Source organism: Lepidochelys kempii, chromosome 3, assembly GCF_965140265.1.
Source record: "Lepidochelys kempii isolate rLepKem1 chromosome 3, rLepKem1.hap2, whole genome shotgun sequence".
In the NCBI taxonomy this organism is placed as follows: domain Eukaryota; kingdom Metazoa; phylum Chordata; order Testudines; family Cheloniidae; genus Lepidochelys; species Lepidochelys kempii.
Genome location: NC_133258.1, coordinates 178,751,622 through 178,775,999, shown reverse-complemented (window position 1 = coordinate 178,775,999; position 24,378 = coordinate 178,751,622). Strand labels below are relative to the sequence as shown.

General features: G+C 41.2%; 1 protein-coding gene across 5 annotated transcripts in view; it reads left to right on the top strand.

Annotated features, from left to right (window-relative positions):
* Nucleotides 1–24,378, top strand: part of SPTBN1 (spectrin beta, non-erythrocytic 1) — a 214,493-nt gene that overhangs the window by 94,005 nt on the left and 96,110 nt on the right. Inside the window, exon 1 of one of the 5 annotated variants that reach the window (XM_073339160.1) lies at nt 6,892–7,409. The exons of the other annotated variants lie outside the window; for them this stretch is intronic. Within the exon in view, the coding sequence (XP_073195261.1) occupies nt 7,301–7,409 (109 nt within the window). The 5' untranslated portion in view covers nt 6,892–7,300. Of the gene's footprint in view, nt 1–6,891; nt 7,410–24,378 lie in introns of those variants that run through there. 5 annotated transcript variants of the gene reach the window in all.

Below are 24,378 nucleotides of genomic sequence, written 5' to 3'. Positions count from 1 at the left end.
GAGTGCTGTCCAGAGCGGTCACAATAGAGCACTCTGGGATAGCTCCCGGAGGCCAACACCGTTGAATTGTGTCCACAGTACCCCAAATTCGACCCGGCAAGGCCGATTTAAGCGCTAATCCACTTGTCAGGGGTGGAGTACGGAAATCAATTTTAAGACCCCTTTAAGTCGAACTAAAGGGCTTCATCGTGTGGACAGGTGCAGGTTTACATTGATTTAACGCTGCTAAATTCAACCTAAAGTCCTAGTGTAGACCAGGGCTGAGTAACTATTGTGTACACAGGGCCAGATTCTGCTCTCATTTACTCTGGTTTAAACCTGGAGTAACTTGAGTAAAGTCAGTGGAGTTACTCTGGGTTTACATCAGTTTTAATGAGAGCAAAATCTGTCCTATAATCTTTAGTTCTTGCAGTTGCACTAAATAGGTGTGTTCAACCTTTACCCTTTTTTGGGGAATAGCAACTGTTATGTGACTTGCATGGCATTTTAGATTAATAAATCATCCTTTCTTACCTTTCAGTTTTTCTCTAGTTAGTTACCTACAAGAGAATTTACAAGAGCAAACATGAGTAAAAAGGAAAGACCGTGATGATGATTAACTAGAAAGTCTGCAATAATTGTAAGCCGTAGCTTGCACACTGCTTCCGTCTACAGAGATTAATGCCTTTCACAGAGTTATAGTTTCACTGCTTTGTTTCAGAACACAACAGTGTAAAGAATGCATTTATTTTATAATTTTAAAATAGCTAGGGATACCTTGTGTATTGTCTCTCTGGCTTTAAACGTAGGGTGACAGAAAATAAATAAATGTCTTTGATGAATAACTCAAAACGAAAACATTTTTTCCTAAAGCCCTTTGCCCCTTAACCATCTGTCACACAAGTTAACTTCGTAAGTGTCCACAGAAAAAAATAATGTATTTGAATCCTAATGATTGTGTATGATTGTTTATGATTGTTTTAGGGTTCAGAGTTTCTGGTTGTTCCCAAGCTGGCACTAAAAAGGCAAACTTAAGGGTTTTTTGTTTTGTTTTGGGTTTTTTTTGGTAATATTAACTGTACATGCAGCCTTTTGAATACTTTTTGGAGGAGAGTTATAAAGTGGAACCTTAACTTGGAATTTCCAGGTTTGTTAATTTTATGTTTTTTGAGAAAATGACAGAATTTTCTCAAGGGTTTTTTGGCTGAAGAAAGTGATATATTTGTTCAACTGTAACTCATTTTTTGAATAGGAATGTCCTGAGGTGTTTTTTAAACCTGTGACAGCAGTCTGTGAAGACCGTACAAGCTGCTTGGAGAGATTGGCAGATCTTGAAATCCATGCAGGGGTAGATCCTATTCTGTCCCAAATAGTCTCTTGCCTCCAGATGTTGTTTCACCCCTCTCATTATTACCATACCAGACCCTTTTGTCTCCCATGAGGCTTTAGTCATAAAGCTCCAGTCAGGCCATTTGCAATTTACAAAGCATGACTCCAACTGAGGCATGCATCTAATGCATGTTTTGTAATGTGTACGTATATTGTTAATGGATATTCATCTCTGTGGGTTGTTTGTGATAGCTATTATTTAAATGAAGTTACATGAAACTCCAAAGCTACGTGTTAAATACAATGGTGGAAGAGTAATTGGAAATGTGTAGGTAAATCTGTTTCAGAGAGACACTGAGCCACAAGAGTGCTAGGAAAATCTGTTTCTTTTTTTAAAAAAAGACATCATTTAAAAAACCTGACATATCTGAAACTCAGGATGTGATTTGCCCCACACTTTACAAAAATTTCTAACCAGTGATGAGATATGATGTGAAATTTCATGTCAATTTGATTTGGTTTTGTTAAAGGTGGGCCTGTACTCAGACATTACCTTTAACCTTAATTATGATGGCATTAGTGCCCCTCCACAATACATCACATAATTAATATTTGTTAAGGTTTCTTGGTCAATTAAAATGAATAATTGAGGAGAAGTCTAAACATGAAAAATATCCCAAGGGCTTGGTGCACATGAGAACCTTGTGATAAATTCAGAGCATTGCCACATAGCAGTAAACTAAATACTAGGTTGACAGTTTTGGAGTCAATAGCAAATAAGCATATTAGGATTTTATGTTACTAGAGCAAAAATAGGAACTGTCAGGATTCCCATTTGTGAGAAATCTTGATACATCTGGTATAGAGCTTCAGAAATACAGACAGAACCTATTTGCTTTGCTCTTTCCATTGCATTATCAACAAAGTGTAAAGTGGAGCCTTTAAAAATGTATAGAGTGGGCCCAGCAAAGCAGCTGAGTCAGCATCACCTGATGATCAATGCCATTCAAAGTAGCTGATGTGATCATTATGGAAAACTGTCATATCGATCACTAAAAGATCAGTCAGGCTGTCCACATGGCAAGCAAACTGGATGGCAACTACAGCGGGGGCAAAATTCACAGAAAACAAGCTACAAGAAGTCTTAGTGTGTACCACTGCTTTTTTTTCACAACGCACAGAAAGCCCGAGCAGATAAACTGTCCAAACACAGAGCTTCTTCCCATCCTCAGCATGCCCCTACGTGGGGTGGTGCAGTGGTATAGAGCCTGCACTGCTCCAGCATGCCCCTACGTGGGGTGGTGCAGTGGTATAGAGCCTGCACTGCTCCAGCATGCCCCTACGTGGGGTGGTGCAGTGGCATAGAGCCTGCATTACTCTATACCTGCTGTAGTTGCTCCCTGTTCAGGGCAGTGTTGCCCCACATTGTGATGGATAGGCCAGAATTTGGCCCCAGATTCATAATGGGAAGCTGACTTCAACCTTAACTATGGAGTGGCTACTGCCATTCTACAGTACTGCTTGGTATTTTGTGCCAGATTTTGAGATACCTTGGAATAGTGAAAAGAAAAGGAGGACTTGTGGCACCTTAGAGACTAACACATTTATCTGAGCATAAGCTTTCGTGAGCTACAGCTCACTTCATCAGTCTGCATCCGATGAAGTGAGCTGTAGCTCACGAAAGCTCATGCTCAAATAAATTGGTTAGTCTCTAAGGTGCCACAAGTCCTCCTTTTCTTTTTGCGAATACAGACTAACATGGCTGCTACTCTGAAACTTGGAATAGTGGTGAAGGGTATTATATAAAACCAAATTAAATTGGAATTCACACTAATATTTGGTCTGGAAAACAAATGGTTAATTTGAGCCTTTTATTTATTTCATTAAAAAATACAAAAAACCAAACACCATCTCCAAGAAATAGAAACAATGCAGCATGTGAGACATTTGCATTATCATAACAGTCATTATTACCAACATCAGAATAAATACAAGACATGAGGGCTTGTCACAGAAAATTATTTAGCATTCCATCTGGTGTATTGCAGACATTTTCCTATTTTAAACACTAACCAGTACAGATGAGAGAGAATCTCCCTTTCAGTGCAATTTGAGGTGTAGTCCAAGGACTTAAGAAATTCATAAACTCAAATTTATCAAATTCAATATTCAGACACACAGGGGACTATCCAGAGTTTAAAAGTTCACGTTTTGTTTTTAGTGGTTTATTGTCTTAGTGATATTATTCAGATAATTTTTTTCATTTTTAAGCATATCTCTGCTCTATTATCAGTCATGTCTACGGTAGTGTTACAGTCTAGACTTGCATAGCAACACTTTGCTAAGGGTGTGGCTGCTGTAAGTGAGTTGATATGCCCGCAGGTATGTGCACTGCTTACCTATTGTTGCAGGAAAAAGCTTTCTTATCAGTATAACATAGTTCAGACTTCAGAGCCAGAAGGTTAACCATTGTAGGAGGAAAATTACAAAAAAGAATTCTGCAAGATAGAGATGGACCTGTACTGGCACACCAGATCCAAACCCCCTTAACCTTTGGGAAAGCTCAGATCCATATCTGAACATCATAGCCCAGCCCAATTTGATTCCAAACATTATTCTCATTAATTTTGGCCCTGCTGTGGAATTTGTATGGTTGGTGCGCTTCCTCTCCCCCTCCTGGAGATCAGGGGGCTGCAAATGCACTATGTGGATTTCATGGTGCTTTCTGTGCATTTCGGAGACAGCTGATTGTACAAAGATTATCAGGAAAAGGTTTTAGTAAGAACATGGATTTGCCCTACTGGGATTAGAGCTGTGTTCTATCAAGTAGAGTATCCTGCCTCCAGCAGTGATCAATACCTGTTGCTTTAGAAGAAGATAGACTTCCCTGAGCCCTTTCTGTCCCCACTGAATTTATACATACACCCACATGTGTACACACAGTTACACCCAGCCATTGTGCAACACTGCAAATGAGGTGAAAAATCTTACCTGACCCCTGCTGACAACTCCCTAAAGCATGAGATTTGGTTGCACTTCTATTAGTTTATGTAGCTATTATTTAGTTAGTTACTAATGTTGAGTAAAAAGAAAAGGAGTACTTGTGGCACCTTAGAGACTAACAAATTTATTTGACAGGTTTCAGAGTAAGCTCATTCTTAATCTTTCCCTGTTTGCTGTAGAGGATGTTGATTAGGTTCTGCAGTTTCTTTGAGAGCATGTGGCTCAAGCTGTCAGCATAGTCTGTGTGGTATGTAGTATGTAATGTGGTATGTAATGGATTTTTTACCTTCAGTCCTTTCGGTATGATGTCCATCTGTTTGCATTTGGAAAGGAAGATGATGTCTGTCTGTATCTGTACGAGTTTTTTCATGAAGTTGATAGATTTCCACTCCATACGGCTAAATTCAGTGCCTTCCATAATGACAGGTTTCAGACTGGCAGCCCTGTTAGTCTGTATTCGCAAAAAGAAAAGGAGTACTTGTGGCACTTTAGAGACTAATAAATTTAAATAAATTACAGCTCACTTCATCAAAAGCTGATGCTCAAATAAATTTGTTAGTCTCTAAAGTGTGACAAGTCCTCCTTTTCTTTGTGCGAATACAGACTAACAGGGCTGCCAGTCTGAAACCTAATGTTGAGTAGTCCCTTTCAAATCTAGTGTTAGTGCCACAAGCACATATGGTGTTCTGAAGACTGCGGGTGGGACTTTCAGAGGCACCTAAGTGATTAAGGGCTGGTCTACACTGGCACTTTAAAGGGCTGCAACTTTCTCGCTCAGGGGTGTGAAAAAACACCCCCCTGAGCACAGCAAGTGTCAGCGCTATAAAGCACCCGTGTAGACAGTACACTAGCGCTGGTAGCTACGATTCTCATGGAGGCGCTTTAGCGTTGCCAGTGTAGACTAGCCCTTACTTAGAATATTTTACAGGCATGACTATGTCAGCAAGGGGGTGTGTGTGTTTTTTCTTACAGGTATGACTGCCTAGTAAAAGCCCTAGTATAGACACAGCTCTACTGGTATGAGGCACTTTACCAGGGTTAGCTCTATTTTGCTTTGCCGAACCCAGATAGTCACATAGGTATGAACGTTTTTAAATTTTTATATATATATATATATGAACGCTGTTTTATCTGTGCCTGAATACTTAAAAAGCAGCAAAACTTTGAAGTGTAGTCAAGGGCTTAGGTGCATGAGTGCTTTTAACTATCAATGGGATTTTGGTCCTATATGGCTTTTGGAAGTCCTACGTTGAGTTTCTCCTGGGAGGTGCTGAATCCTCTCACGCTTCTTGATATCAATGACTGTACAACACCATCCAGATCAGACCCTTTGTGCATTTGTTCACAGGTACCTCTCATAGGACTGCTTGAATTTGCACATAACTAGGAGTAGGAGTAGGGCTGCGGCAGTCAGTGGGGTCGACTGTGGTTCTTCTACAGAAATTGTCTTTACAAGTAGTGTCTGACTAAAAGCTGGTGAAACTGCAGTGACAAACAAAGACAACATTTTGAAATAGTAACTGAGGGATTGGAGTGGGCGGGGAAGGGAGAATTGACTCAGATGGAAAGGAATTTGGAAATGTGAGAAATAGGGGGAAAATGCTTGTGTGAACATTATCAGCATTTTTTAAAAAAAACAGGCAAACAAGAGCCTGTAGTGAGCACATGAAACTGGAATTGAGCTCTGTGGATTTATATTATTGAAAGGTGAGGGCTGGGGAGAAGAATGCTTCTGAAGAAAAACTGAAGCACAGTGTCTAATGTAATTGAAGATCATTTGAGTTTTGATAATTCTCATGCTGCTGCTGTTCATTTATATTACAGAAGTGTTAAAAGGCTCCATTCAGGGTCAGGCCCATAGAAGAACAAGACATCTTCATTTACATTAACACCCCCACCCCCACCCTGTATTCTCCGAGTGCCTCCCATGGAAAATCATTAGTCTCACAGTAATACCCACCATACATATAACTGAGCAGGCAGAAAAACACACTCAAGAGATATCAAAATGTTTAGCAGCTGCAATTAAACCTAAATTAAATAGAAAGGAATTGCTGTTTAAACAGCATTTTTGCAACGGCATTTGTCCCTAGCACAGTCCATATTTTTAAATGCAGCCTTTGTGCTAAATACTGAATGAGTGCTGCTTGTACATCAGCGTTACTTTTTTAAGTGAACAGTCTTGAAGATAAATGAAGAAAAGTGTTCTCCTTTTCAAGTGATAGTAATCTGAGACTTTTCCGTTACATGAGGCTCTTAACAAAAGATTGTAATTCCACCAGCTTTGTTTAGGAAGGTTCCATTGTCTCTAGAGTATGCCTAGATGTTAAAAAAGTCCAGGAGGAGAGTCATGCTTTCAGCTTTTCACTTAAGGGCTTGGAATGTATACATTCCATTGAGTGCTTTGGATTGTAAAAGCTGGCTGAATGTTTCAAGATCCTTTTAGCCCTTCCCCTGCACCCCCACCGCCTTACCCTTGGTACAGCCTTCCTTGCCTCTACAATGCTTTATGCTAATCAAGTGACATCACCACTAAGTACACAGCGAGTGGCTACTGATTATATTACAAACCAGCAGAAAGATCTGACTGAGGTGTGTGGTGCTGCTCCTGGAAGCTTTGCGAAGGAGGGCAGTGGATGGCTCTGTGCTTCTTTTACTTTGGGTTGAATCTGAAACTTACTTTTATTTTATAGTTTAATTGCATTAGGGTTAGGTTTGTAACTGAAACCATCTTGGAGCACTGAGGGTTCCATGTAGTAGAGAGAAAAATAAACCATGGGGGTTTAAGTTTGAATGTGCTACTGGCAACTTACCATCAAGCTACACTACTGGATTTTGAACCGAAGCTGTTATTTACTTAAAGTGCAGCCAGAGCATTTTCACTGGTGAGGGGGGCCAACCTTCTGAGGAAGTTGGGATTTGCTTGGATGTATGGTGGATTAACCTGTGGGGTTTTTATGCTGCAGTTCGACATATCACTGAGTTGTAAATGGAATTACAAAAACCAACCGGTATGCCAGGGCCATTGTCCTCAGGTTATGCAACTCAGGTGCCATATAACTATAATCAGTTAGAAGGAAGATTCAAGCAGTTACAAGGTAAGCCGGTGCCTATGCCTTTTTCTTAAGTGTTGCTATGATATGATGCCTGTAAACATATTAGCATGAGCTGGTTCTGATGCTACTGTAACACGCAGAGGCCAAGAGTGCTGCTGTGATAAAAAGCTTTGCATTCTTTTAAAAAATACTGTAAATCCTCTGTTCCTCTGGGAATGCCTTGGTCTTACACAGTATGGGGGACACCTTCAGCTTTATAGGTGACAAGAGGACTACATCAGATCCAGTCATTTAGAACAATAGGAAAGTGGGGGAACAGTGTGGGAGTGGTCTTTTTGTTTGAAACTCCTCAGCAAATTACACTTGTGAATATGGTATTTAATCATGGAATCTTAATTTAGTTAGCAGTGCAGGAGCTACTTCTGATTCCTTACAGCACTTCCTTGTAAAATGTAACCTGGTGTTTCAAATCAAGAATGATCGCTTTTCTTCCAGACATATTAGTTTGCTTAAATGGCGAATCTTCAGAATCTGTAGTACAAGGAAACGGTCACATATTTTAACAATCCCATTCTCTCTGCAATTTATTTAGTTCAATTTAATTTAAAAAAAAACCTAGATAAGTTCATGGAGGATAGGTCCATCAATGGCTATTAGCCAGAATGGGCAGGGATGGTGTCCCTAGCCTCTGTTTGTCAGAAGCTGGGACTGGGCGATGGGATGGGTCACTTGATGATTACCTGTTCTGTTCACTCCCTCTGGGGCACCTGACATTGTGTCTGAAGACAGGATACTAAGCTAGATGGGACCTTTGGTCTGACCCAGTATTGCAGTTCTTATGTCCTTTTGGAGGGAGAGGAGTGGTATTTTTTATTGTCTGTTATTTTAATTTCTGCTTTGTGTGAGTGCATGGAAAGTGACATTTGTTTCTAGAAATATTCTTGTGTCCTACAGAAAGTAATGCAGGGTCTGATCTGTGGTGAAATCCAGAGCATCATCAGGGTAAAGAAATAGAAACAGGCCCAGCATCTCTTTTTTTAATATGGCAGTACAAGTTCTGATGTTCCTCTGAGTCTGGCATGTCTCAGGGATCAAGGAAACTCAGATATTGTCGTTTGAAAATCAAAAAGAAATCATAATCGAAACCAAAATTCTCTTCACTTTGCAAATCCATGTGACTCAGTAAATATTCCCAGAGCAATCCAAGTGCAATGAAGTTTAACCCCACTGTACACATTTCTTATTTTACTCTCATCTGTACCACAAGTGTGGTCCTGTGGTTCCTGTCAGAGAGGGAGGAAGAACCGAGGTTAGCACAAAGAATGTTTTTATTTGTTGGCTTAAAGAGAAAAAAAAGTTCATTCATAGTAGTTTTATTTTGTAAGTTAGCTCACAGTAATGATTGCACACTGGATCCGAAGAGATAAAATGACAACATTTTAAACGTTGGTAAACTAGTCATTCCTTAGGCACAGCACGAAAAAATCAAGGCTCCAAATTTACAAGAGCGCATATGTTAAAATCTTTAGCTTACACATCTGTCAGATCATATACTGCAATAGTTACTTTAAAAAAGAGCCAGCTGAATTTGTGGCAGAGAGAAAAATATACGAACTCATGTCTCTTGCTTTGCTGGTAAGTTAAATGTCCTAACAAAATAGGTTTTGTCATTTTAAGTTACAGCACTTCAGGAATTCAAGTCAGTTTACATCCCCTTGAAATAGGCAAGCAGACAGCTTGTGGTGTAAGCACAGAAAGTGTGTTTTTCCCTTAAAAGAGTATTTCTGTGCTGACTTCAGAAATCAAGTCACTGTAACAGTCTCTTTACTGCAGTTTCCTCTGAAGAATGGACAGTTAAAAACCAGGGAGTTTTTCACAAGGTATAGGGTGGGAGGGGCTTTGTAGCAGACTGCCCATAACAAAAGGCTGTTTATTCGCAGTGCAGAGGTGGGAGTCTTGCTTGAAAAAACTGTGCTGACAGTGATCTTGTTCAGGGTGGAACTTAACTACAGGAAATGTCTTAAACCATGCACTAAATAGTCCATGAAGTGCCAAACAATAACACCAAATACTGAGTGTTGCAAAGGGGGGGTGGGGAGCAGTTTAGTACTGCTGACCCTGGCGATCTTACCTCAGACTTGAAGGCTCTTCATTTGGAACACGTTTAAAAGTCTTAATTTTTGCAGTTGGTATAAAATTCGAAAGCGACTGTTGTCCTCTAAGCTGGCTATAATATACTCAGTTCAAAATATTGTGGGTTCTGTGCACTGGAAGTTGCTTAGTGTGGCCATGCTCATGCTTCTGGGCTAATCCAGGACCAGCAATGATGAGCTGAAGAAGTACAATATTTTTAAATTACACTTTCATGGCATTTGTTCTTTCCCATCACAAAGGGTGAATCAGCAAAAAAAAACTCGATGACCTTGGTTGCACCCTGCACGTCTTGCAGGCTCTGTGGAACAGCACCACTGTTTTGTTTTATTTCGGGTTTTATTCTGGGTTTCCCACATTTATACCTGTTCTCTAAGTTGTGACTCGCTGCCCTGGTGAGAGAAGCGACACTACTTTAGAGATCTCATAATAAATACAGAACGGAATAACATTCATTGACCTCTCTACCACCCTGAACCTGTCCCCCTATTTTTCATAACCCTAAAAGTTTTTGGTTTTGGCCCTGGATCTGCACCTCTGTACTAGGCCCTGGCAAGGCTCTGTTCAAATTTAGTGCATTCTAGGCTTCCCCTGTAAGAAACTCTCGAGTAGATTAAACAGAAGAGTATCTAGGCTCAGCCCAAAGCTGCATATACATTTAGAGATGAGGATGGCTCTTTCTTTGACCTTGCCTCACAAAAAGGAGGCAAGTGTGGCTGGAGCTGGAAGTGTCACATCACAGGAGAAGAGAAAAGGAGCCAGGAGGCAGCTTGAACCTACACAGCATCCTAAGAACCCAAATTACACCTGCATTCCTCTGTAATCCACCTCTTTCAAATGCAAAAAAGTGGCTCTGATGAGTAGTAAGAGATGCAGCTGATAAACTTGGTGATGAGGCTGAAGAGATTTAAAACATGCCCCCCCACATGTCTCATTAGTCGTTTGAAATCTTATATTCTTTGGGGTAGTATTTTTAGATATAGAAAGCAGTGGTATTCAGTCTGTGTGGCAACACCCACCCTCCAAATGTTTCTCAGCTCTGACTTTCACACACTAGTCACCACACCCCTGCAAGCCATTTCCACCAGTAGGCAAAATCAAGCAGGAGCTAGTGGGGCATGCCACAGTGAACTGAGAGCAACTAACCCTATCCCTTGTTTATGAAAGGATGCCAAACCAGAAGAGAAACTGTATTAAACTGGTGCTAAAGGTACAGATGGCATTACACGTCAAAAGAAGGTGCATAATGTATGCAGTGTAGTTACAGCCAGGTCCGACCCAGGATATTAGAGACATACGGTTGGTGAGCTAATATCTTTTATTGTACAACTTCTGTTGGTCAGAGAGACAAGCTTTCGAGCCACACAGAGCTCTTCTTCAACTCTCGGTACTGGTGCATAAGGATGGCTAGGTAATCTGCTGTAGATTTAGAGTTACTTAGTCATCATGGTCATTGTGTGGGTGAGAATCTTAATGCAGGTTAAGAAGCTGAGGGGATTCTTGTGCAAGTTCTGTTCACTTTAATAAACCTCACATGAGTTAATTTTTTTATGGTCAGGTCACGCAGTCCTTACTTATCACTTAAGGGATAGCATTATCGGCTGCCATAGTCATAAATCTACATATAGGTGGTCCATTCTTTATGGCCATTTGTACAGTAAATAAAGGCTGCCTTTTAGGGATAGAGCAGCTGGCCGCGAATGAAGACAGTCCTCAGAAAGTGGCCCACAGAAAACCTGTTTCCCGTTAACCTGCCCAAGGAACTGCTGGAGAGAGCTCATCCAATTTAGTTGAGAAATTAAATGAAAAGAAAACACAAAATGTTAATGTGACACTGAGAGGTATTTTGAAGTAGATTCTTGCATCTCTATTAAGATCCACAATGAACACCTAGTAATTTCAGTGCTGTGGGAAGGCAATCCTTGATGAGAGAGGAGGCAGCCATCATCACCACAGTGCAGTGGTTTTCAAACTTTTTTTCTGGTGACCCAGTTGATGCCTACGACCCAACGGAGCTGGGGGATGAGGGTTTTGGGCTGTGAGAGGGGCTCGGGGTTGGGGCAGAGGGTTGGAGTGCAGGGGTGAGGGCTGCGGGGTGGGGCTGGGAATGAGGGGTTCAGGGTGTGGCAGGGGGTTGGGGCTCTGGGCTGGGGTGCAGGCTCTGAGATGGGACCAGGGATGAGGGCTTTGGGTTGCGGAGGAGCTCAGGGCTGGGGTAGGGGGTTGGGGTGCGGGATTGGGGTGTGGGCTCAGGCAGCTCCCGGTCAGCAGCTCAGTGGGGGTGCAAAGGCAGGCTTCCTGCCTGTCCTGGCACTGCTGACTGAGCTGCACCTCAGAAGCGGCCAGCAGCAGGTCCAGTTCCTAGGCAGAGGCGCGCGGCACTCACCTGTAGGCACCGGTCCCCCCGTCAGCTCCCATTGGCCGATGCTTGGGGTGGGGACAGCGCGTGGAGCCCTGTGGCCTCCCCATCTAGGAGCCGGACCTGCTGCTGGCTGCTTCCAGGGTGCAGCGAGATGTCGGAACAGGTAGGGACTAGCCTGCCTTAGCCAGGCAGCATCGCTGATGGGACTTTTAATGACCCAGTCAGTGGGGCTGACCAGAGCTGCCGCGACCCAGTGCCTTACATTCCATGACCCAGTACTGGATCACAACCCACAGTTTGAAAACCACTGCCACACTGCTTCCTTAAATTCATTCCCATGTAATCAACAGAACTGAGTAGCATTTATTAAAATTTCTGGAATTTATAGCACTGTGCCTTTATCAATTTCTGCAGTGTAATTACGGGGTTCATTCCAAGCTGTAAGATTGTACCATAGGTGTGAAATTGCCTACAATCATTATAGTTTTAGAATTCCTGGAGAGGAAGTCAGCTTGATTTGTACTGAGGATGAATCCCCAGAAGAAAGCTTGCCCTTGAAAGGAGCTGTATGAAGTCCCAAGCTTGGTGGTAGATGTTATTTTTGTTTTTAACAACTTAGGTTTGTGCATTTTTAATGAGAGCCAAATTCTCTCTGTTGCACTCTCCATCAGATTATTATGGAGGTTTCCTTTATGGTTGTTAATTACTGTATTTTCTCAAGTTCTTTAAAAAATATCTTGCTTTTAGAGATTTAAGGCCTGATCTAACACTCACTGATGTAAATGAAAAGATACCCCTCCCCGCCATCGACTTCCTCAGACTTTAAGATCAGTCCTTAACTCTGCTTGGTAGCTAGATGTAGTGACTTGACTCTCTAAAGTTTTCCTTTAATGAAATGTTGAGACTGCTAGGAGATGTGTGTGATAAGACCCCTTCTTATTAAAAGCTGTCTGATAGGTTTCAAAATGTAATTTGTAAGAGAGAAATCAGCATCAAGCAGATGTGTTTCTAATGAAGTATCAAAGGGATTGGTTCTTGGCCCTCTGCTATTTAACATTATCATGAACAAAAGAAAACATAATATCACTGATAAAGTTTGCTTATGACACAAATTGGGAGAGTGGTAAATACTGAGGACAGGTCACTGTACTGAGGAATCTGGATCATTCTGCAAGCTGGGTGCAAGCAAACAATATGAATTTTAGTTTCACTAGATGTAAAGGTATACACCTAGGAAAAAGAATGTGGCCCACATTTACAGGGTGGGAAACTCTATTCTAGAAAGCAGTGACTCTGAAAAAGATTTGGGAATCACAGTGGGTAATCAGCTGAACATGAGCTGCCAGTGTGATGCTGCGGCCAAAAGGGCTAATGCAATCCTTGGATGCATAAACGGAGGTCTTGAGTTGGCACACTGAGGTTATTGGTGTAACCGCTGCTGAAATGTAGTGTCCATTTCTGGTGCCCACAATTCAAGAAGGATGTTGATAAACTGGAGAGGCTTCAGAGAATGAGTAAAGGATTAGAAAACTTGCCTAATAGTGTTAGACTCAGGGAGTTCACTCTATTTACCTTAAGAAAGAGAAGGTTAAAGGGTGACTTGATTCCACTGTGTAAGTAAAAATATGCTCTCAGAATTATTTGGCAGGGGGGAGGCTATTGCCTGTGTTACACAGGAGGTCAGACTAGATGATCGCAATGGTTCCTTCTGGCATTGGAGTCAATTAATCTATTCTCACATTTGGGCACCCATGATCTGGGACACAGCACAACACATTCACTAGCCCTGTGGTGGGCCTGCAGCGTGCTGGTCGCTGCTTCCCGCAGCTCCCATTGGCCTGGAACTGCAAACTGCGGACACTGGGCACTACCTGCGGACAGTCAATGTAAACAAACTGTCTCGCAGCCCGCCAGCGGATTACCCTGACTGGTCGCAGGTTGCCCACCACTGCACTAGCCCATCGTGAAGTGGATTGCTGTTCAAAATAGCAATGTGGAACACAATAGTTTTCATTTTGGGCTGAGCCTTTCAGTAGATTTCCTATAGTGAAGATGATCGAGAATCGTTCATGGAGAAATATAGTGAACTTTAGTCCAAGACTAAATCTATAACTTTTTGTAAAAAATTGATTTCACTGAGGAAAAAGTCAAAGTGAGAAAATACACTTTATGTGAGCAGGGGTACAAGCAAACATGGTAGGGTCAGTTTAGTCCTCTTTACGAAATATTTCACTGGAAAAGCAAACTTGACTACATTGCACTATAAAAGTGAACTATGATCATTTGACTGTGATGTGTTCCGTGCAACAACGCTTATCCTGACAGCAGTATCCTTCAACATAATATCTACTTTTGATGTGAATCTTACACCTGCAGGAAGCCAGAGTAGCTAGGTTTGGTGTGGGGGGTTCACAGTTGGTAGGAAGGAAGACAGAAATATTGTTTCTAATTTTAAAAAATTGAAGGCACTCAGATAATATAATGATGGGGCCATTATACAGATAAATAGATTTAATTCCATTGAGGCCATGGTACAGCAGCAAAGCTTCTCCAAGGTCTGTACGCTTTCTCTCCTGGCCCCTCTATATGAGAGCAGTTGGCCGATGGATCAGCGTACTTGTTGATACGCTGGCTTCATCTCCAAATCGCTCTCCATGTCCACACCAGGAAGCCTCATGGAGCTGAGCAAACTGCTCCATGTTTAGGGAAGCCTTGTGTGAGATTTTAAAATTCTGCCTTACTCCTGGGCAGTGCAATGACAGCATTCTGCTACAACCAGGACCCTCTGAAGATGTGGGAGAAACCCTAAGGGGCTAGGTTTCAGAGTAGCAGCTGTCTGTATTCGCAAAAAGAAAAGGAGTACTTGTGGCACCTTAGAGACGAACCAATTTATTTGAGTAAAAGCTTTCGTGAGCTACAGCTCACTTCATCGGCTAGCTAACCCTGCACTATGTCTGCACTGTAATAAAAGATACATGGCTGGCCCAGGTCAGCTGACTCAGTCTTGTGGGGCTCAGGCTGTGGGGCTATAAAATTGAAGTGTAGATGTTCAGGCATGGGCTGGAGCCTGGGTTCTGAGACCCCGCAGGTCCCTGAGCCTGGACTCCAGCCCAAGCATGAACATCTGTACTGCAGTTATATAGTCCCACAACCCAAGCCCAAGACGGCTGACCCGGGGCAGCCGTGGCTGTGTTGTGGGTCTTTTATTGCAGTATGGACATACCTTAGACAAATATAATTGAGAGAATTCTCTCTTCTACTGCATGTATTCAGTTTTAAATCATTATACAGTAATTCAGTAGCAATGGTCTGCATAGCTAGAGCCAGTGATTACTAATGTACCCCTACTGTATGTAGACTAACCTAGCTACCAGCCATTATTGTCATGCTAATTGTTATTAGAGGTGAGGCAAAAGGGTGGGAGGGTGTATTTAATTTCAAATAAAATGTCACTCAATTTTAATGTAGTTATTTAGGCCCAGTTTAACTTGCAAGTATATTCATGCTCTATGGGCAAAATTCTGCCCATATCTCCATCCTCTGCAACCCACCGATGTCTATGTGAGAGGGCAGTTTGGTCCTTGGTCTTCAGTGGACATGCTAACACAAGTTGTACAGCTAGATGGATGGAAATGGTTTGCAGATTCCTAAATGCTAATTTAATCTGCTCTAATTATGTGGTTTCAGTGTTTATTTCTATGAGAATCTTGATTCTATTCCTCCCATTAAAAAATAATTCTGCAAACATGTGAACACTAAACTTGTTCTGGTGTGGTTGTTTCAGAAGACTCAGAAGCTGGTAATAGAATACTGTTGAAAGTCTCCTATGTTTAGAAATTCATTGGAAATATTTATGTATGTGCAATCGTTGAAAGAAGAGGCTTTAAAAAACAAACCTGTTAGCTGAGTGTCTAATTTGGGGATTTAATGCAAAGGAAATGATGTGCTATGGGCTGTAATTAGAGCATCCAAGTTCTTCATTAAAGCTGACTTCCCAGCAAAACACCTGCTGGGATTTGTGCTGGATTCTTGTCCGTTCTTAAAATTAGCTGGCGAAATTTAAACCATTCGTGCATTCTCGTGCCTCCTTTTATCAGTTTTGTACCAAGGTGTGATGTAAAACTGATGCAGAGAAGCTTACAATGATGCAAAGTGGCTCATAATTGCCTTACAAGTTATTGGCTGTTTCCAGAAATGAAAGCCTTCAGTTGCAGTTACATTATAGAAGTTGTAGAGTAGCTCATAGACAAGGCTCTGTTTACTTGCTTTCTTAAAGTAAAGGATCTGGATTCTGAGGCACTCCATTGCTGCAGGCTGGAACTAATGTGGCAGCTTCATGTAAATTAAGAAGTGGAAGTTTTTAATGAATTCAATATGAAAGTGAACACTATCAATGCAGTATTCCTTATGGTATTTAATTTTATATTAAACTGAATTAACCCTGACCACACATTTTTAATTTTCAGTGTACCACAAGGGTTTTTAGAGGATATGTGTATCTCCATTAGAGAAGTCATCAAGAGAAGGCTGGAGGCTTTGGGAGCTGGGTGGAGAATAATTGTGGTTTTAGGCACCTGAGAAGATGTGTGAAGCAGTAAGACTGTAATATATACACTAGGGCTGTTGATTAAACACAGTTAACTCACGTGATTAACTAAAAAAATTAATCGGGATAAAAAAATTAATCACGATTAATTGCAGTTTTAATTGCACTGTTAAATAATGATTACCAATTGAAATTTATTAAATATTTTGGATGTTTTTCTACATTTTCATATATATTGTATTCTGTGTTGTAATTGAAATCAAAGTATATATTTTTATTACAAATATTTGCACTGTAAAAATGTTTAAAAATAGTATTTTTCAATTCACCTCATACAAGTACTGTAGTGTAATCTCTTTGTTGTGAAAGTGCAATTTACAAATGTAGATTTTTGTTGTTATTACATGACTGCACTCAAAAAGAAAACAATGTAAAACTTCAGAGCCTACAAGTCCACTCAGTCCCACTTCTTGTTCAGGCAATCACTAAGACAAGCAAGTTTGTTTACATTTAAGGGAGATAATGCTGCCCTCTTCTTATTTATAAAGTCACCAGAAAGTGAGAACGGACATTTGCATGGCACTTTTGTGCCAGATAGGCTAAACATTCGTATGCCCTTTCATGGTTCGGCCACCATTTCAGAGGACATGCTTCCATGCTGATGACGCTCATTAAAAAAATTAATGCATTAATTAAATTTCTGACTGAACTCCTTGGAGCAGATCTATATGTCCCTTGCTCTGTTTTACCTGCATTCTGCCATATATTTCCTGTTATAGCCATCTCAGACGATGACCCAGCACACGTTGTTCATTTTAAGCACACTTTCACTAGAGATTTGACAAAACACAAAGAAGGTACCAAAGTGAGATTTCTAAAGATAGCCTTCCAAAATCTGAGAGGGATGAGGTATGGAGCTTGCTTTCAGAAGTCTTAAAAGAGCAACACTCCGATGTGGAAACTACAGAACCCAAACCACCAAAAAAGAAAATCAACCTTCTGCTGATGGCATCTGACTCAGATAATGAAAATGAATATGCATCGGTCCGCACGGCTTTGGATTGTTATCAAGCAGAACCTGTCATTAGCATGGACTCATGTCTTCTGGAATGGTGGTTGAAGCATGAAGGGACATGTGAATCTTTAGCGCATCTGGCACATAAATATTTTGCGATGCCAGCTACAACACTGCCATGAGAACGCCTCTTCTTACTTTCAGGTGACATTGTAAACAAGAAGTGGGTAGCATTGTCTCCTGCAAATGTAAACAAACTTTTACTTGTCTGAGTGATTGGCTGAACAAGAAGTAGAACTGAGTGGACTTGCAGGCTCTAAAATTTCACATTGTTTTATTTCTGAATGCAGGTTTTTTTGGTACATAATTCTACATTTGTAAGTTCAACTTTCAAGATAAAGAGCTTGCATTACAGTACTTGTATTAGGTGAATTGAAAAATACTATTTCTTTACAAGTATTTGCACTGTAAATACACAAAAAAAATAAAGTGAGAACTGTACACTTGGTATTCTGTGTTGTAATTGAAATCAATATATTTGAAAATGTAGAAAACATCCAAAATATTTAAATAAATGGTATTTTGTTATTGTTTAACAGTGCAATTAATCATGATTAATTTTTTAAATCGTGGGATTAATCACAATTTTTTTAATCGCTTGACAGTCCTAATATACATATAAGTGGGATATTTCTGCTCAAATGTTTGACTGTAGAGTAGTTTAAAATGCTGATATTATATTGTCTTTAAATTCCAGAGTCAACACAATGTTGAAGTAACTGGGAGAATTCACAACACTTGGAGCTGTCATTTCAGGCTTTTGGCAGATCGTTCTCTTCAGTTTGTATTTAGTTAATGTTTGGAATATTTGCTTTTAACTGTCAGGGCTAGAAACCTAATATTTTATAAAAACAATAGCTCAGGCTGTGGAGCATTATGTTGCTGAAAGGCCATTCTGGGTCAGATTTGGTGGTCCTGCAGTTGTGGAGTAAATGGGTCTCTGAAAACCAGAACTGTTGCATATATAACCATCTGCCAGTCTTTGAGCAGGGTGGGTTTGAGCCAGTGGCATTGAACGGAATTTCCATTGATTTAGATGGGTTAGGGCAAGGCCCTCCTGTTCCATAGGTTAAAAGAGAAACGAAAATGTGTACAGCGTCTTTAGCTGGGATCAATCTGCACAGCTCAATGGAATGCTATTGATTGACAGCAGCTGAGGGTCTGGCCCTTCATGTAGGAGACGGATAATTTAAATTAACTAAATTTGATGGAGAATCCAAAAGTCAGCTAGCCGCTTTAAACTAAATAGTACTAAATATCTGTATTTAGGAAGGTGGTTAATGTCCCAAACAGGTTTTTATCTCAGGGCTGTATCCTGTTTCCACTCAAGACAATTTGCACTTTTGCCATTGACTTCAGTGGAAGCAGGAGTGAACTCTAAGTAAACCACATAGAGGTGATGCTATTGGTAGAGAGAGGCAAAACCGTAATGCGTTTTCTCTTCTGATTTCTTTCTGAAATCTATTTTATGCTCTTTCTTCTTTTTCCTCCAGCCCTTACTTGACCATTAAACTTGTACCCTAAACAATGAAAATCTATCTAAAGTAAGGATCCAGAGAGTGTTGAGGGGAGAAGAAATTACAGATTTGCAGCATGATTCACGGGAGCCATGTTTCCTGTACTGAACTGCTTTTCTCTTATATTTTAGTACAGAACATAGTATTATGTTTAATAAGATGTTCCACAGATGTTCAGAAACTGAATTTAGCAAGTGAGGATGCAGTATCTTTTCCTGCTGCTGGTCCAAGCCAAGGCAGTGCATGATTGTTCAATAACTAGCCCTCTGAACTGTTTTGTTCCTTTTTAAGTTGAATTGAAAAGTACTAAATATCTTGTTATTCAACAGTGCATGGTATTGACACATTTTCCCATATGAAAATGAACGGACCCTGTGTACTGAATAAGCAGCTTTAAGGAAGTTATTCAACAAAACAGTAGGATCAGCTTCTCTAAGGTTAGAAGCGGTTGTAAGGGAGATGTTCAAGGGAAGAAAAGAACTGAAGAGGGTGGCTCAGAATCTGCTTTGTACTTCAAGCAAGGTGGAGCAGAAATGTTGTTTGGGATTTAACCTAAGGGGCTGCCAGGTAACAATCCATTCCAGAGCATCTGTTGTTCCAGCTAACTGCCTTGTTGACTCTAAAGCAGGGGTGGGCAAACTTTTTGGGCCGAGGGCCACATCTGGATGGGGAAATTGTATGCAGGGCCAGGGCAGGGGGTTGGGGTGCAGGAGGGAGTGCGAAGTGTGGGAGGGGGTGCAGTGTGCAGAAATGGGCTCAGGGCAAGGAATTGGGGCAAAGGGGGTGTGTGGGGTGCAGGAGGGGGCTCAGGGAAGGGGGGGTGCAGGGAGCAGGAGGGGGCTCAGGGCAGGAAGTTGGGGTGCACTGGGGTGCGGGGTGCAGCAGGGCTCAGGGCAGGGAGTTGGGGTGCAGGAGGGGTGCGAGGTGCAGGCAGGGAGTTGGGGGGTGGGGTGCAGGAGGGGTTTGGGCTCCAGCCCAGTGCCACTTACCTAAAGCTGCTCCGGGGTGGCAGCGCCGTGCACACCATGGGGCCTGTGCCACCATGGGGGGCAATCCCGCGGGCCAGATCCAAAGCCCTGAGGGGCCGGATCCAGCCCACGGGCCATAGTTTGCCCGCCCCTGCTCTAAAGTGACAAGGTTATTAAATGGGTCTGAGGTGAAAGCTCTGAAGTTGGTTAGTCCTTTTCAAGGTGAGGGTTAAAGGCCATTAATGGACCGAATTAGAAACCTGTGGATTACTCTGCTTTACAACTAATCCCGTATTGTTAACAAGTTCTAAATTCATTACAGCAAGAAAGAAACCATGAAATAGCATGTAAAAACACAGAGAGCCCTCTGTCTCCTGTCCACTTGTATGAGAGTGCAGGTATTTGGGGAATCTTATATTTTCTCCAATTTGACTGTATTGTTAACAATACATGTGAGATCATATAGTGAATGTAGTTAGCATCAGTGCTGTATTATTTCCCCTTCATACATCCTTGCATCCCCCAAACCCATACTAAGTGTCATTAAAAATGACATTCCAGGACTATGTTCAGGGCTGCTGAAGACTTGCATACCAGAACTCTTCTGTTTCTCTCTGCTGAGAGAATACAAGATGGATAATGATCACTCATGCTTGTGACTTTTGATGTAGAATCTAAGGTCAGGATGGCAGTGAGAATTCTCATTAACACAAAGGACCTTGTACAGTTGCTGCTGGAACTAGGGTATCCCGAGCTGAGAGCTTCCTTTGTAGAAGAAAACCACTGTAGCCAAACTAATATTAACCAGTCTCCATAGATATGCTGAATGCCCCACTGTGTTCCTCTTCGAAAAAAACAAAACTAAAAGGCCCTTCAGTTTAAGGGGAACAGTACAGTTAAACAGGCACACAGTAATCGTTGCACAGTCTACTCTAGAGGCTGCATTAATGGTTTTTAAAAGGTCTTGTGAAAGTTGCCTTTTAATCCTAAAATGATGTGACTGGAAATCCAGATAATTCAGTGTTCCCTGACATTTGTTTTATTCATAGAAAATATGAGGAGGAAATCCTCATAGAACCCAGACATAGCAGATAATACAAGGCTAACTTACATTTCACAGACTTTATTATGTAGTTGTTATTTGGCTGAATAAAATATGTTTTTACTAAAGAATGGTGCAGGATAGTGTAGTAGGCTGTAAGTGTGTGTGTGTGTGTCCCCAAACATGATCAGTCAGTTATCTGTTCTGCATATGCCCTTTAGCTGGAAACACAAAAAATACAATGCTATGGTATTCCGCAAGGATTGTGTTAATCATTCTCTAACCAGAAAGATCCCAAACACCTTCCTCAGAAAGGTATATCTGGGTCACATGCACCTGTAAAAATGGCAGGGCAAAGGTTTCTAATGAATTTGGTTTTTACTAGAGTGAAAATGAGAACACTTCAGGGGTCAGTTAGGAGGAGGAATAGATAAAAGTTCAGCTGCAAGGAGGATTATATACAAATGAGATGCTGTAAAAATGTAAAAAAATCAGCTGCACAGATTTTTACAGGAAAGTGCCTTGTTATAGAAATATATTTAAGTAGAATAAATCGTAATATTATTGCAAGGAGATTGTTAGGAGTCAGATGATACAAGAGCTGAAAAGCTGGTGTGTAAATTGTGGCAGCTCCTTAATGGAGCTGCACCAATGTATGGAGCTGAGGATCTGGCCCACAGTTTATCTCTGCGATTCAGGCCTAGCTGTCTACTCTGCTCAGACGACTACCTCTCTTTGGTTGCAACTTCCTTGCATTGATATCGCATGTTGGGTTCTTTTCCCCTAATGTACAGCAGCCTTCTTTGTATCCCTTTTGTGCTGGTAACACTATCAACTGTTGAGTTTGATTTGAGCATGATTCAGTTCCAGAAAGGAGAAAAAAAAAAGGGAAGAGACAACATGTCCATGGTTTTTCTTATTTTTTGGCTGCACATAGGAGTCCTCTTATCTGCAGTAACCTCTGCTCATAGCTGTGAGAATAGTTGTTTTTGTCTAAGTGAATATCTTTCAGCAACAGTGATAATTTCCAGGGAAGGTGGAGTATTCTGTTAATGAGGAGGCCATTATTTTTCCGGGTATGTACATCTTTCAGCTTTTTAGATTGTCTGCCATTGTAACAAAAGTGATTACATTGTTACATATGACTGCCCTTTGCAGTTTAATATATGAGTAGTGCTCATTATGATATGGCAATTAAATCAAACTATGAGTAAGTAGGGGAGGTGTCTCAAGAATTCCAGATGTTAGTTTTTCATGTTGAACTTTTTACCTTTAAACTATAATTACTCATCAGAGAAACAGATAATGTTGGCTTAGGCTACTTCTGGTTTTAAATATCTCAAGTTCTTTTGAACCAAGGAAATTCATCTTGAGCATGTGTGCCTGCATGAGTAGCCTGGTGAGGCTCCCTAGTCTAGAGTAAGCCACCAGCAGAGTGGCTGTGAAGAAGTGGTCTCCATGCCAGTCCCACAAGCACCTGTGCAGAATGTGGTGAGAGGGGCATGAGCCAGAAGGGCCATGGGATCGTTGTTTAAATGAATCTAGTAGCTACTATTCCAGCCGTGGTCGTGGGGACTGCACGCCACTCTGTGGGATGAATTTCATCCCATCGGCCCCCACGTGTGCTTCATTTACTTGGGATTTGTGTGGCTGATGCAAATTGCTCTCTGTGCACATTGCCTCATCCGAAAGAGAGAGGTTTATGTTGCTTTTAACACAAAAGGAAAAAAGTTCTCTTTGAGCAGCTGTAGCACCGTCTCCAACCAGATCCCTGGTTATTACCCACATCTCTTTTTGGAATCTTGCCATTTTCACAGGTGTGGTGATAATCCAGTCATACCGTATTATGTTTTAGATGAATCTGGATGTGATTGACCACAGCTTTTGCTTATGTTATTGTTCTAAGAGTTCACGTTGTGAGATGTGAACTGTGAAATGGAAATGGTGGCGTGTTTCTCCCTTCAACCAGTTGTAACTTCTCTATTGCTGAAGTCTCTTTTTTATATATATAGTGGTGCCTGATGGGACTTCCATAACATTTCTGTTACATAAATCCTTATCTGTGCGGGTTTGTAACTAGGCTAAAAAAGTTGCTCCAGTGTGGGAGAGTTTTTGAAATTACTCTCAAAAGAATATGGGTATCCATGTAATTAAAAATAACATATGGAACCCAGCTACATTGTGTTGAGTCAAAATCTATGCAATTTTATTCTAGTGGTGTTGCACAGGGTATAAATCAAGCTCGAATTTGGCCCTGTAGGCTCAGTAGTAACATGTTGGACCTGATTCAGTTATGCATGTTTTATATTGATGTACGTGTACTGACTTCAGTGGAGGGATTCCTGATTTGCACTTGGGTGCGTGAGGGAAGAATTGGGTTTATGGGGCCTGATTCTCAATTGTCCTGTGGTTTGTGTAATTATTTACACCTGTACAAAGTTGTTGTTTTATCAATGAAAAATGCGGGTACTCAGTTCTTCTGAAAATCAGGCCACTAGGATTTAGCACATGGATTTTGAAAATAATCTTTAAAAGACCATTTAAAAGTGTTTGTCTTAACATGTCCCTTCTTGCCCTTCCAAGAATGACTTTGTTTTCTCTTTTTCTTTCAGATTTTAAGGCAGAAAATATCTTAACAATAAAAAGCCACATTTGTTGATTTTTGAAAATGGAGGGGTGAGGGAGGAAAGGGGGGGGGGGGATAAAACCATGACTTAAAAAAAATGTGGATTTTTTTTTAAATAGACAATTTTTCTTAAATCTTACTAGAAAAAAGGCCATCACCCCCCTCCCAAAATCTTTTCATTCAAAAAGGTTTGGCCAGCTTTGGTTAAAAGTGGAATTTTGTCCTTATCTGCCTTGTGCTGACATCTGGTGGCAAATCCTTGACTCTGGCTGACAAGTGTGCAACCCACCTCAAGGGTGGTACACCACCACAGCCTATGCACTCCTGCTATCCAGGGTCAGTTGTGCGTTACATTTCTCGAGCTCCACTCTAAATAACTCCAGCAGCCAATGGCCCCAGAAGGCTCATGGCAATTACTGGGGTATAAGGAAGTTTTGGCCATGTCCTGTTTCCCCAGGCTATGTCCCCCAGCAGGGATGGAACGTAGTGTGTTGCGGATTCTCTCCAAACTAGCTATGCTGGCTTTAAGACCAGAATCTACCAGTGGTGAAATATCACGGGGTAGCTGTGTTACCCACAAAAACAACAAGGAGTCTGGTGGCGCTTTAAAGACTAACAGATGAAGAAGTGGTGTTTTACCCACAAAAGCTTATGCCCAAATAAATTTGTTAACCTTTAAGGTGCCATCAGACTCCTTGTTGTTTCAGTAGTGAAATGCCATTTC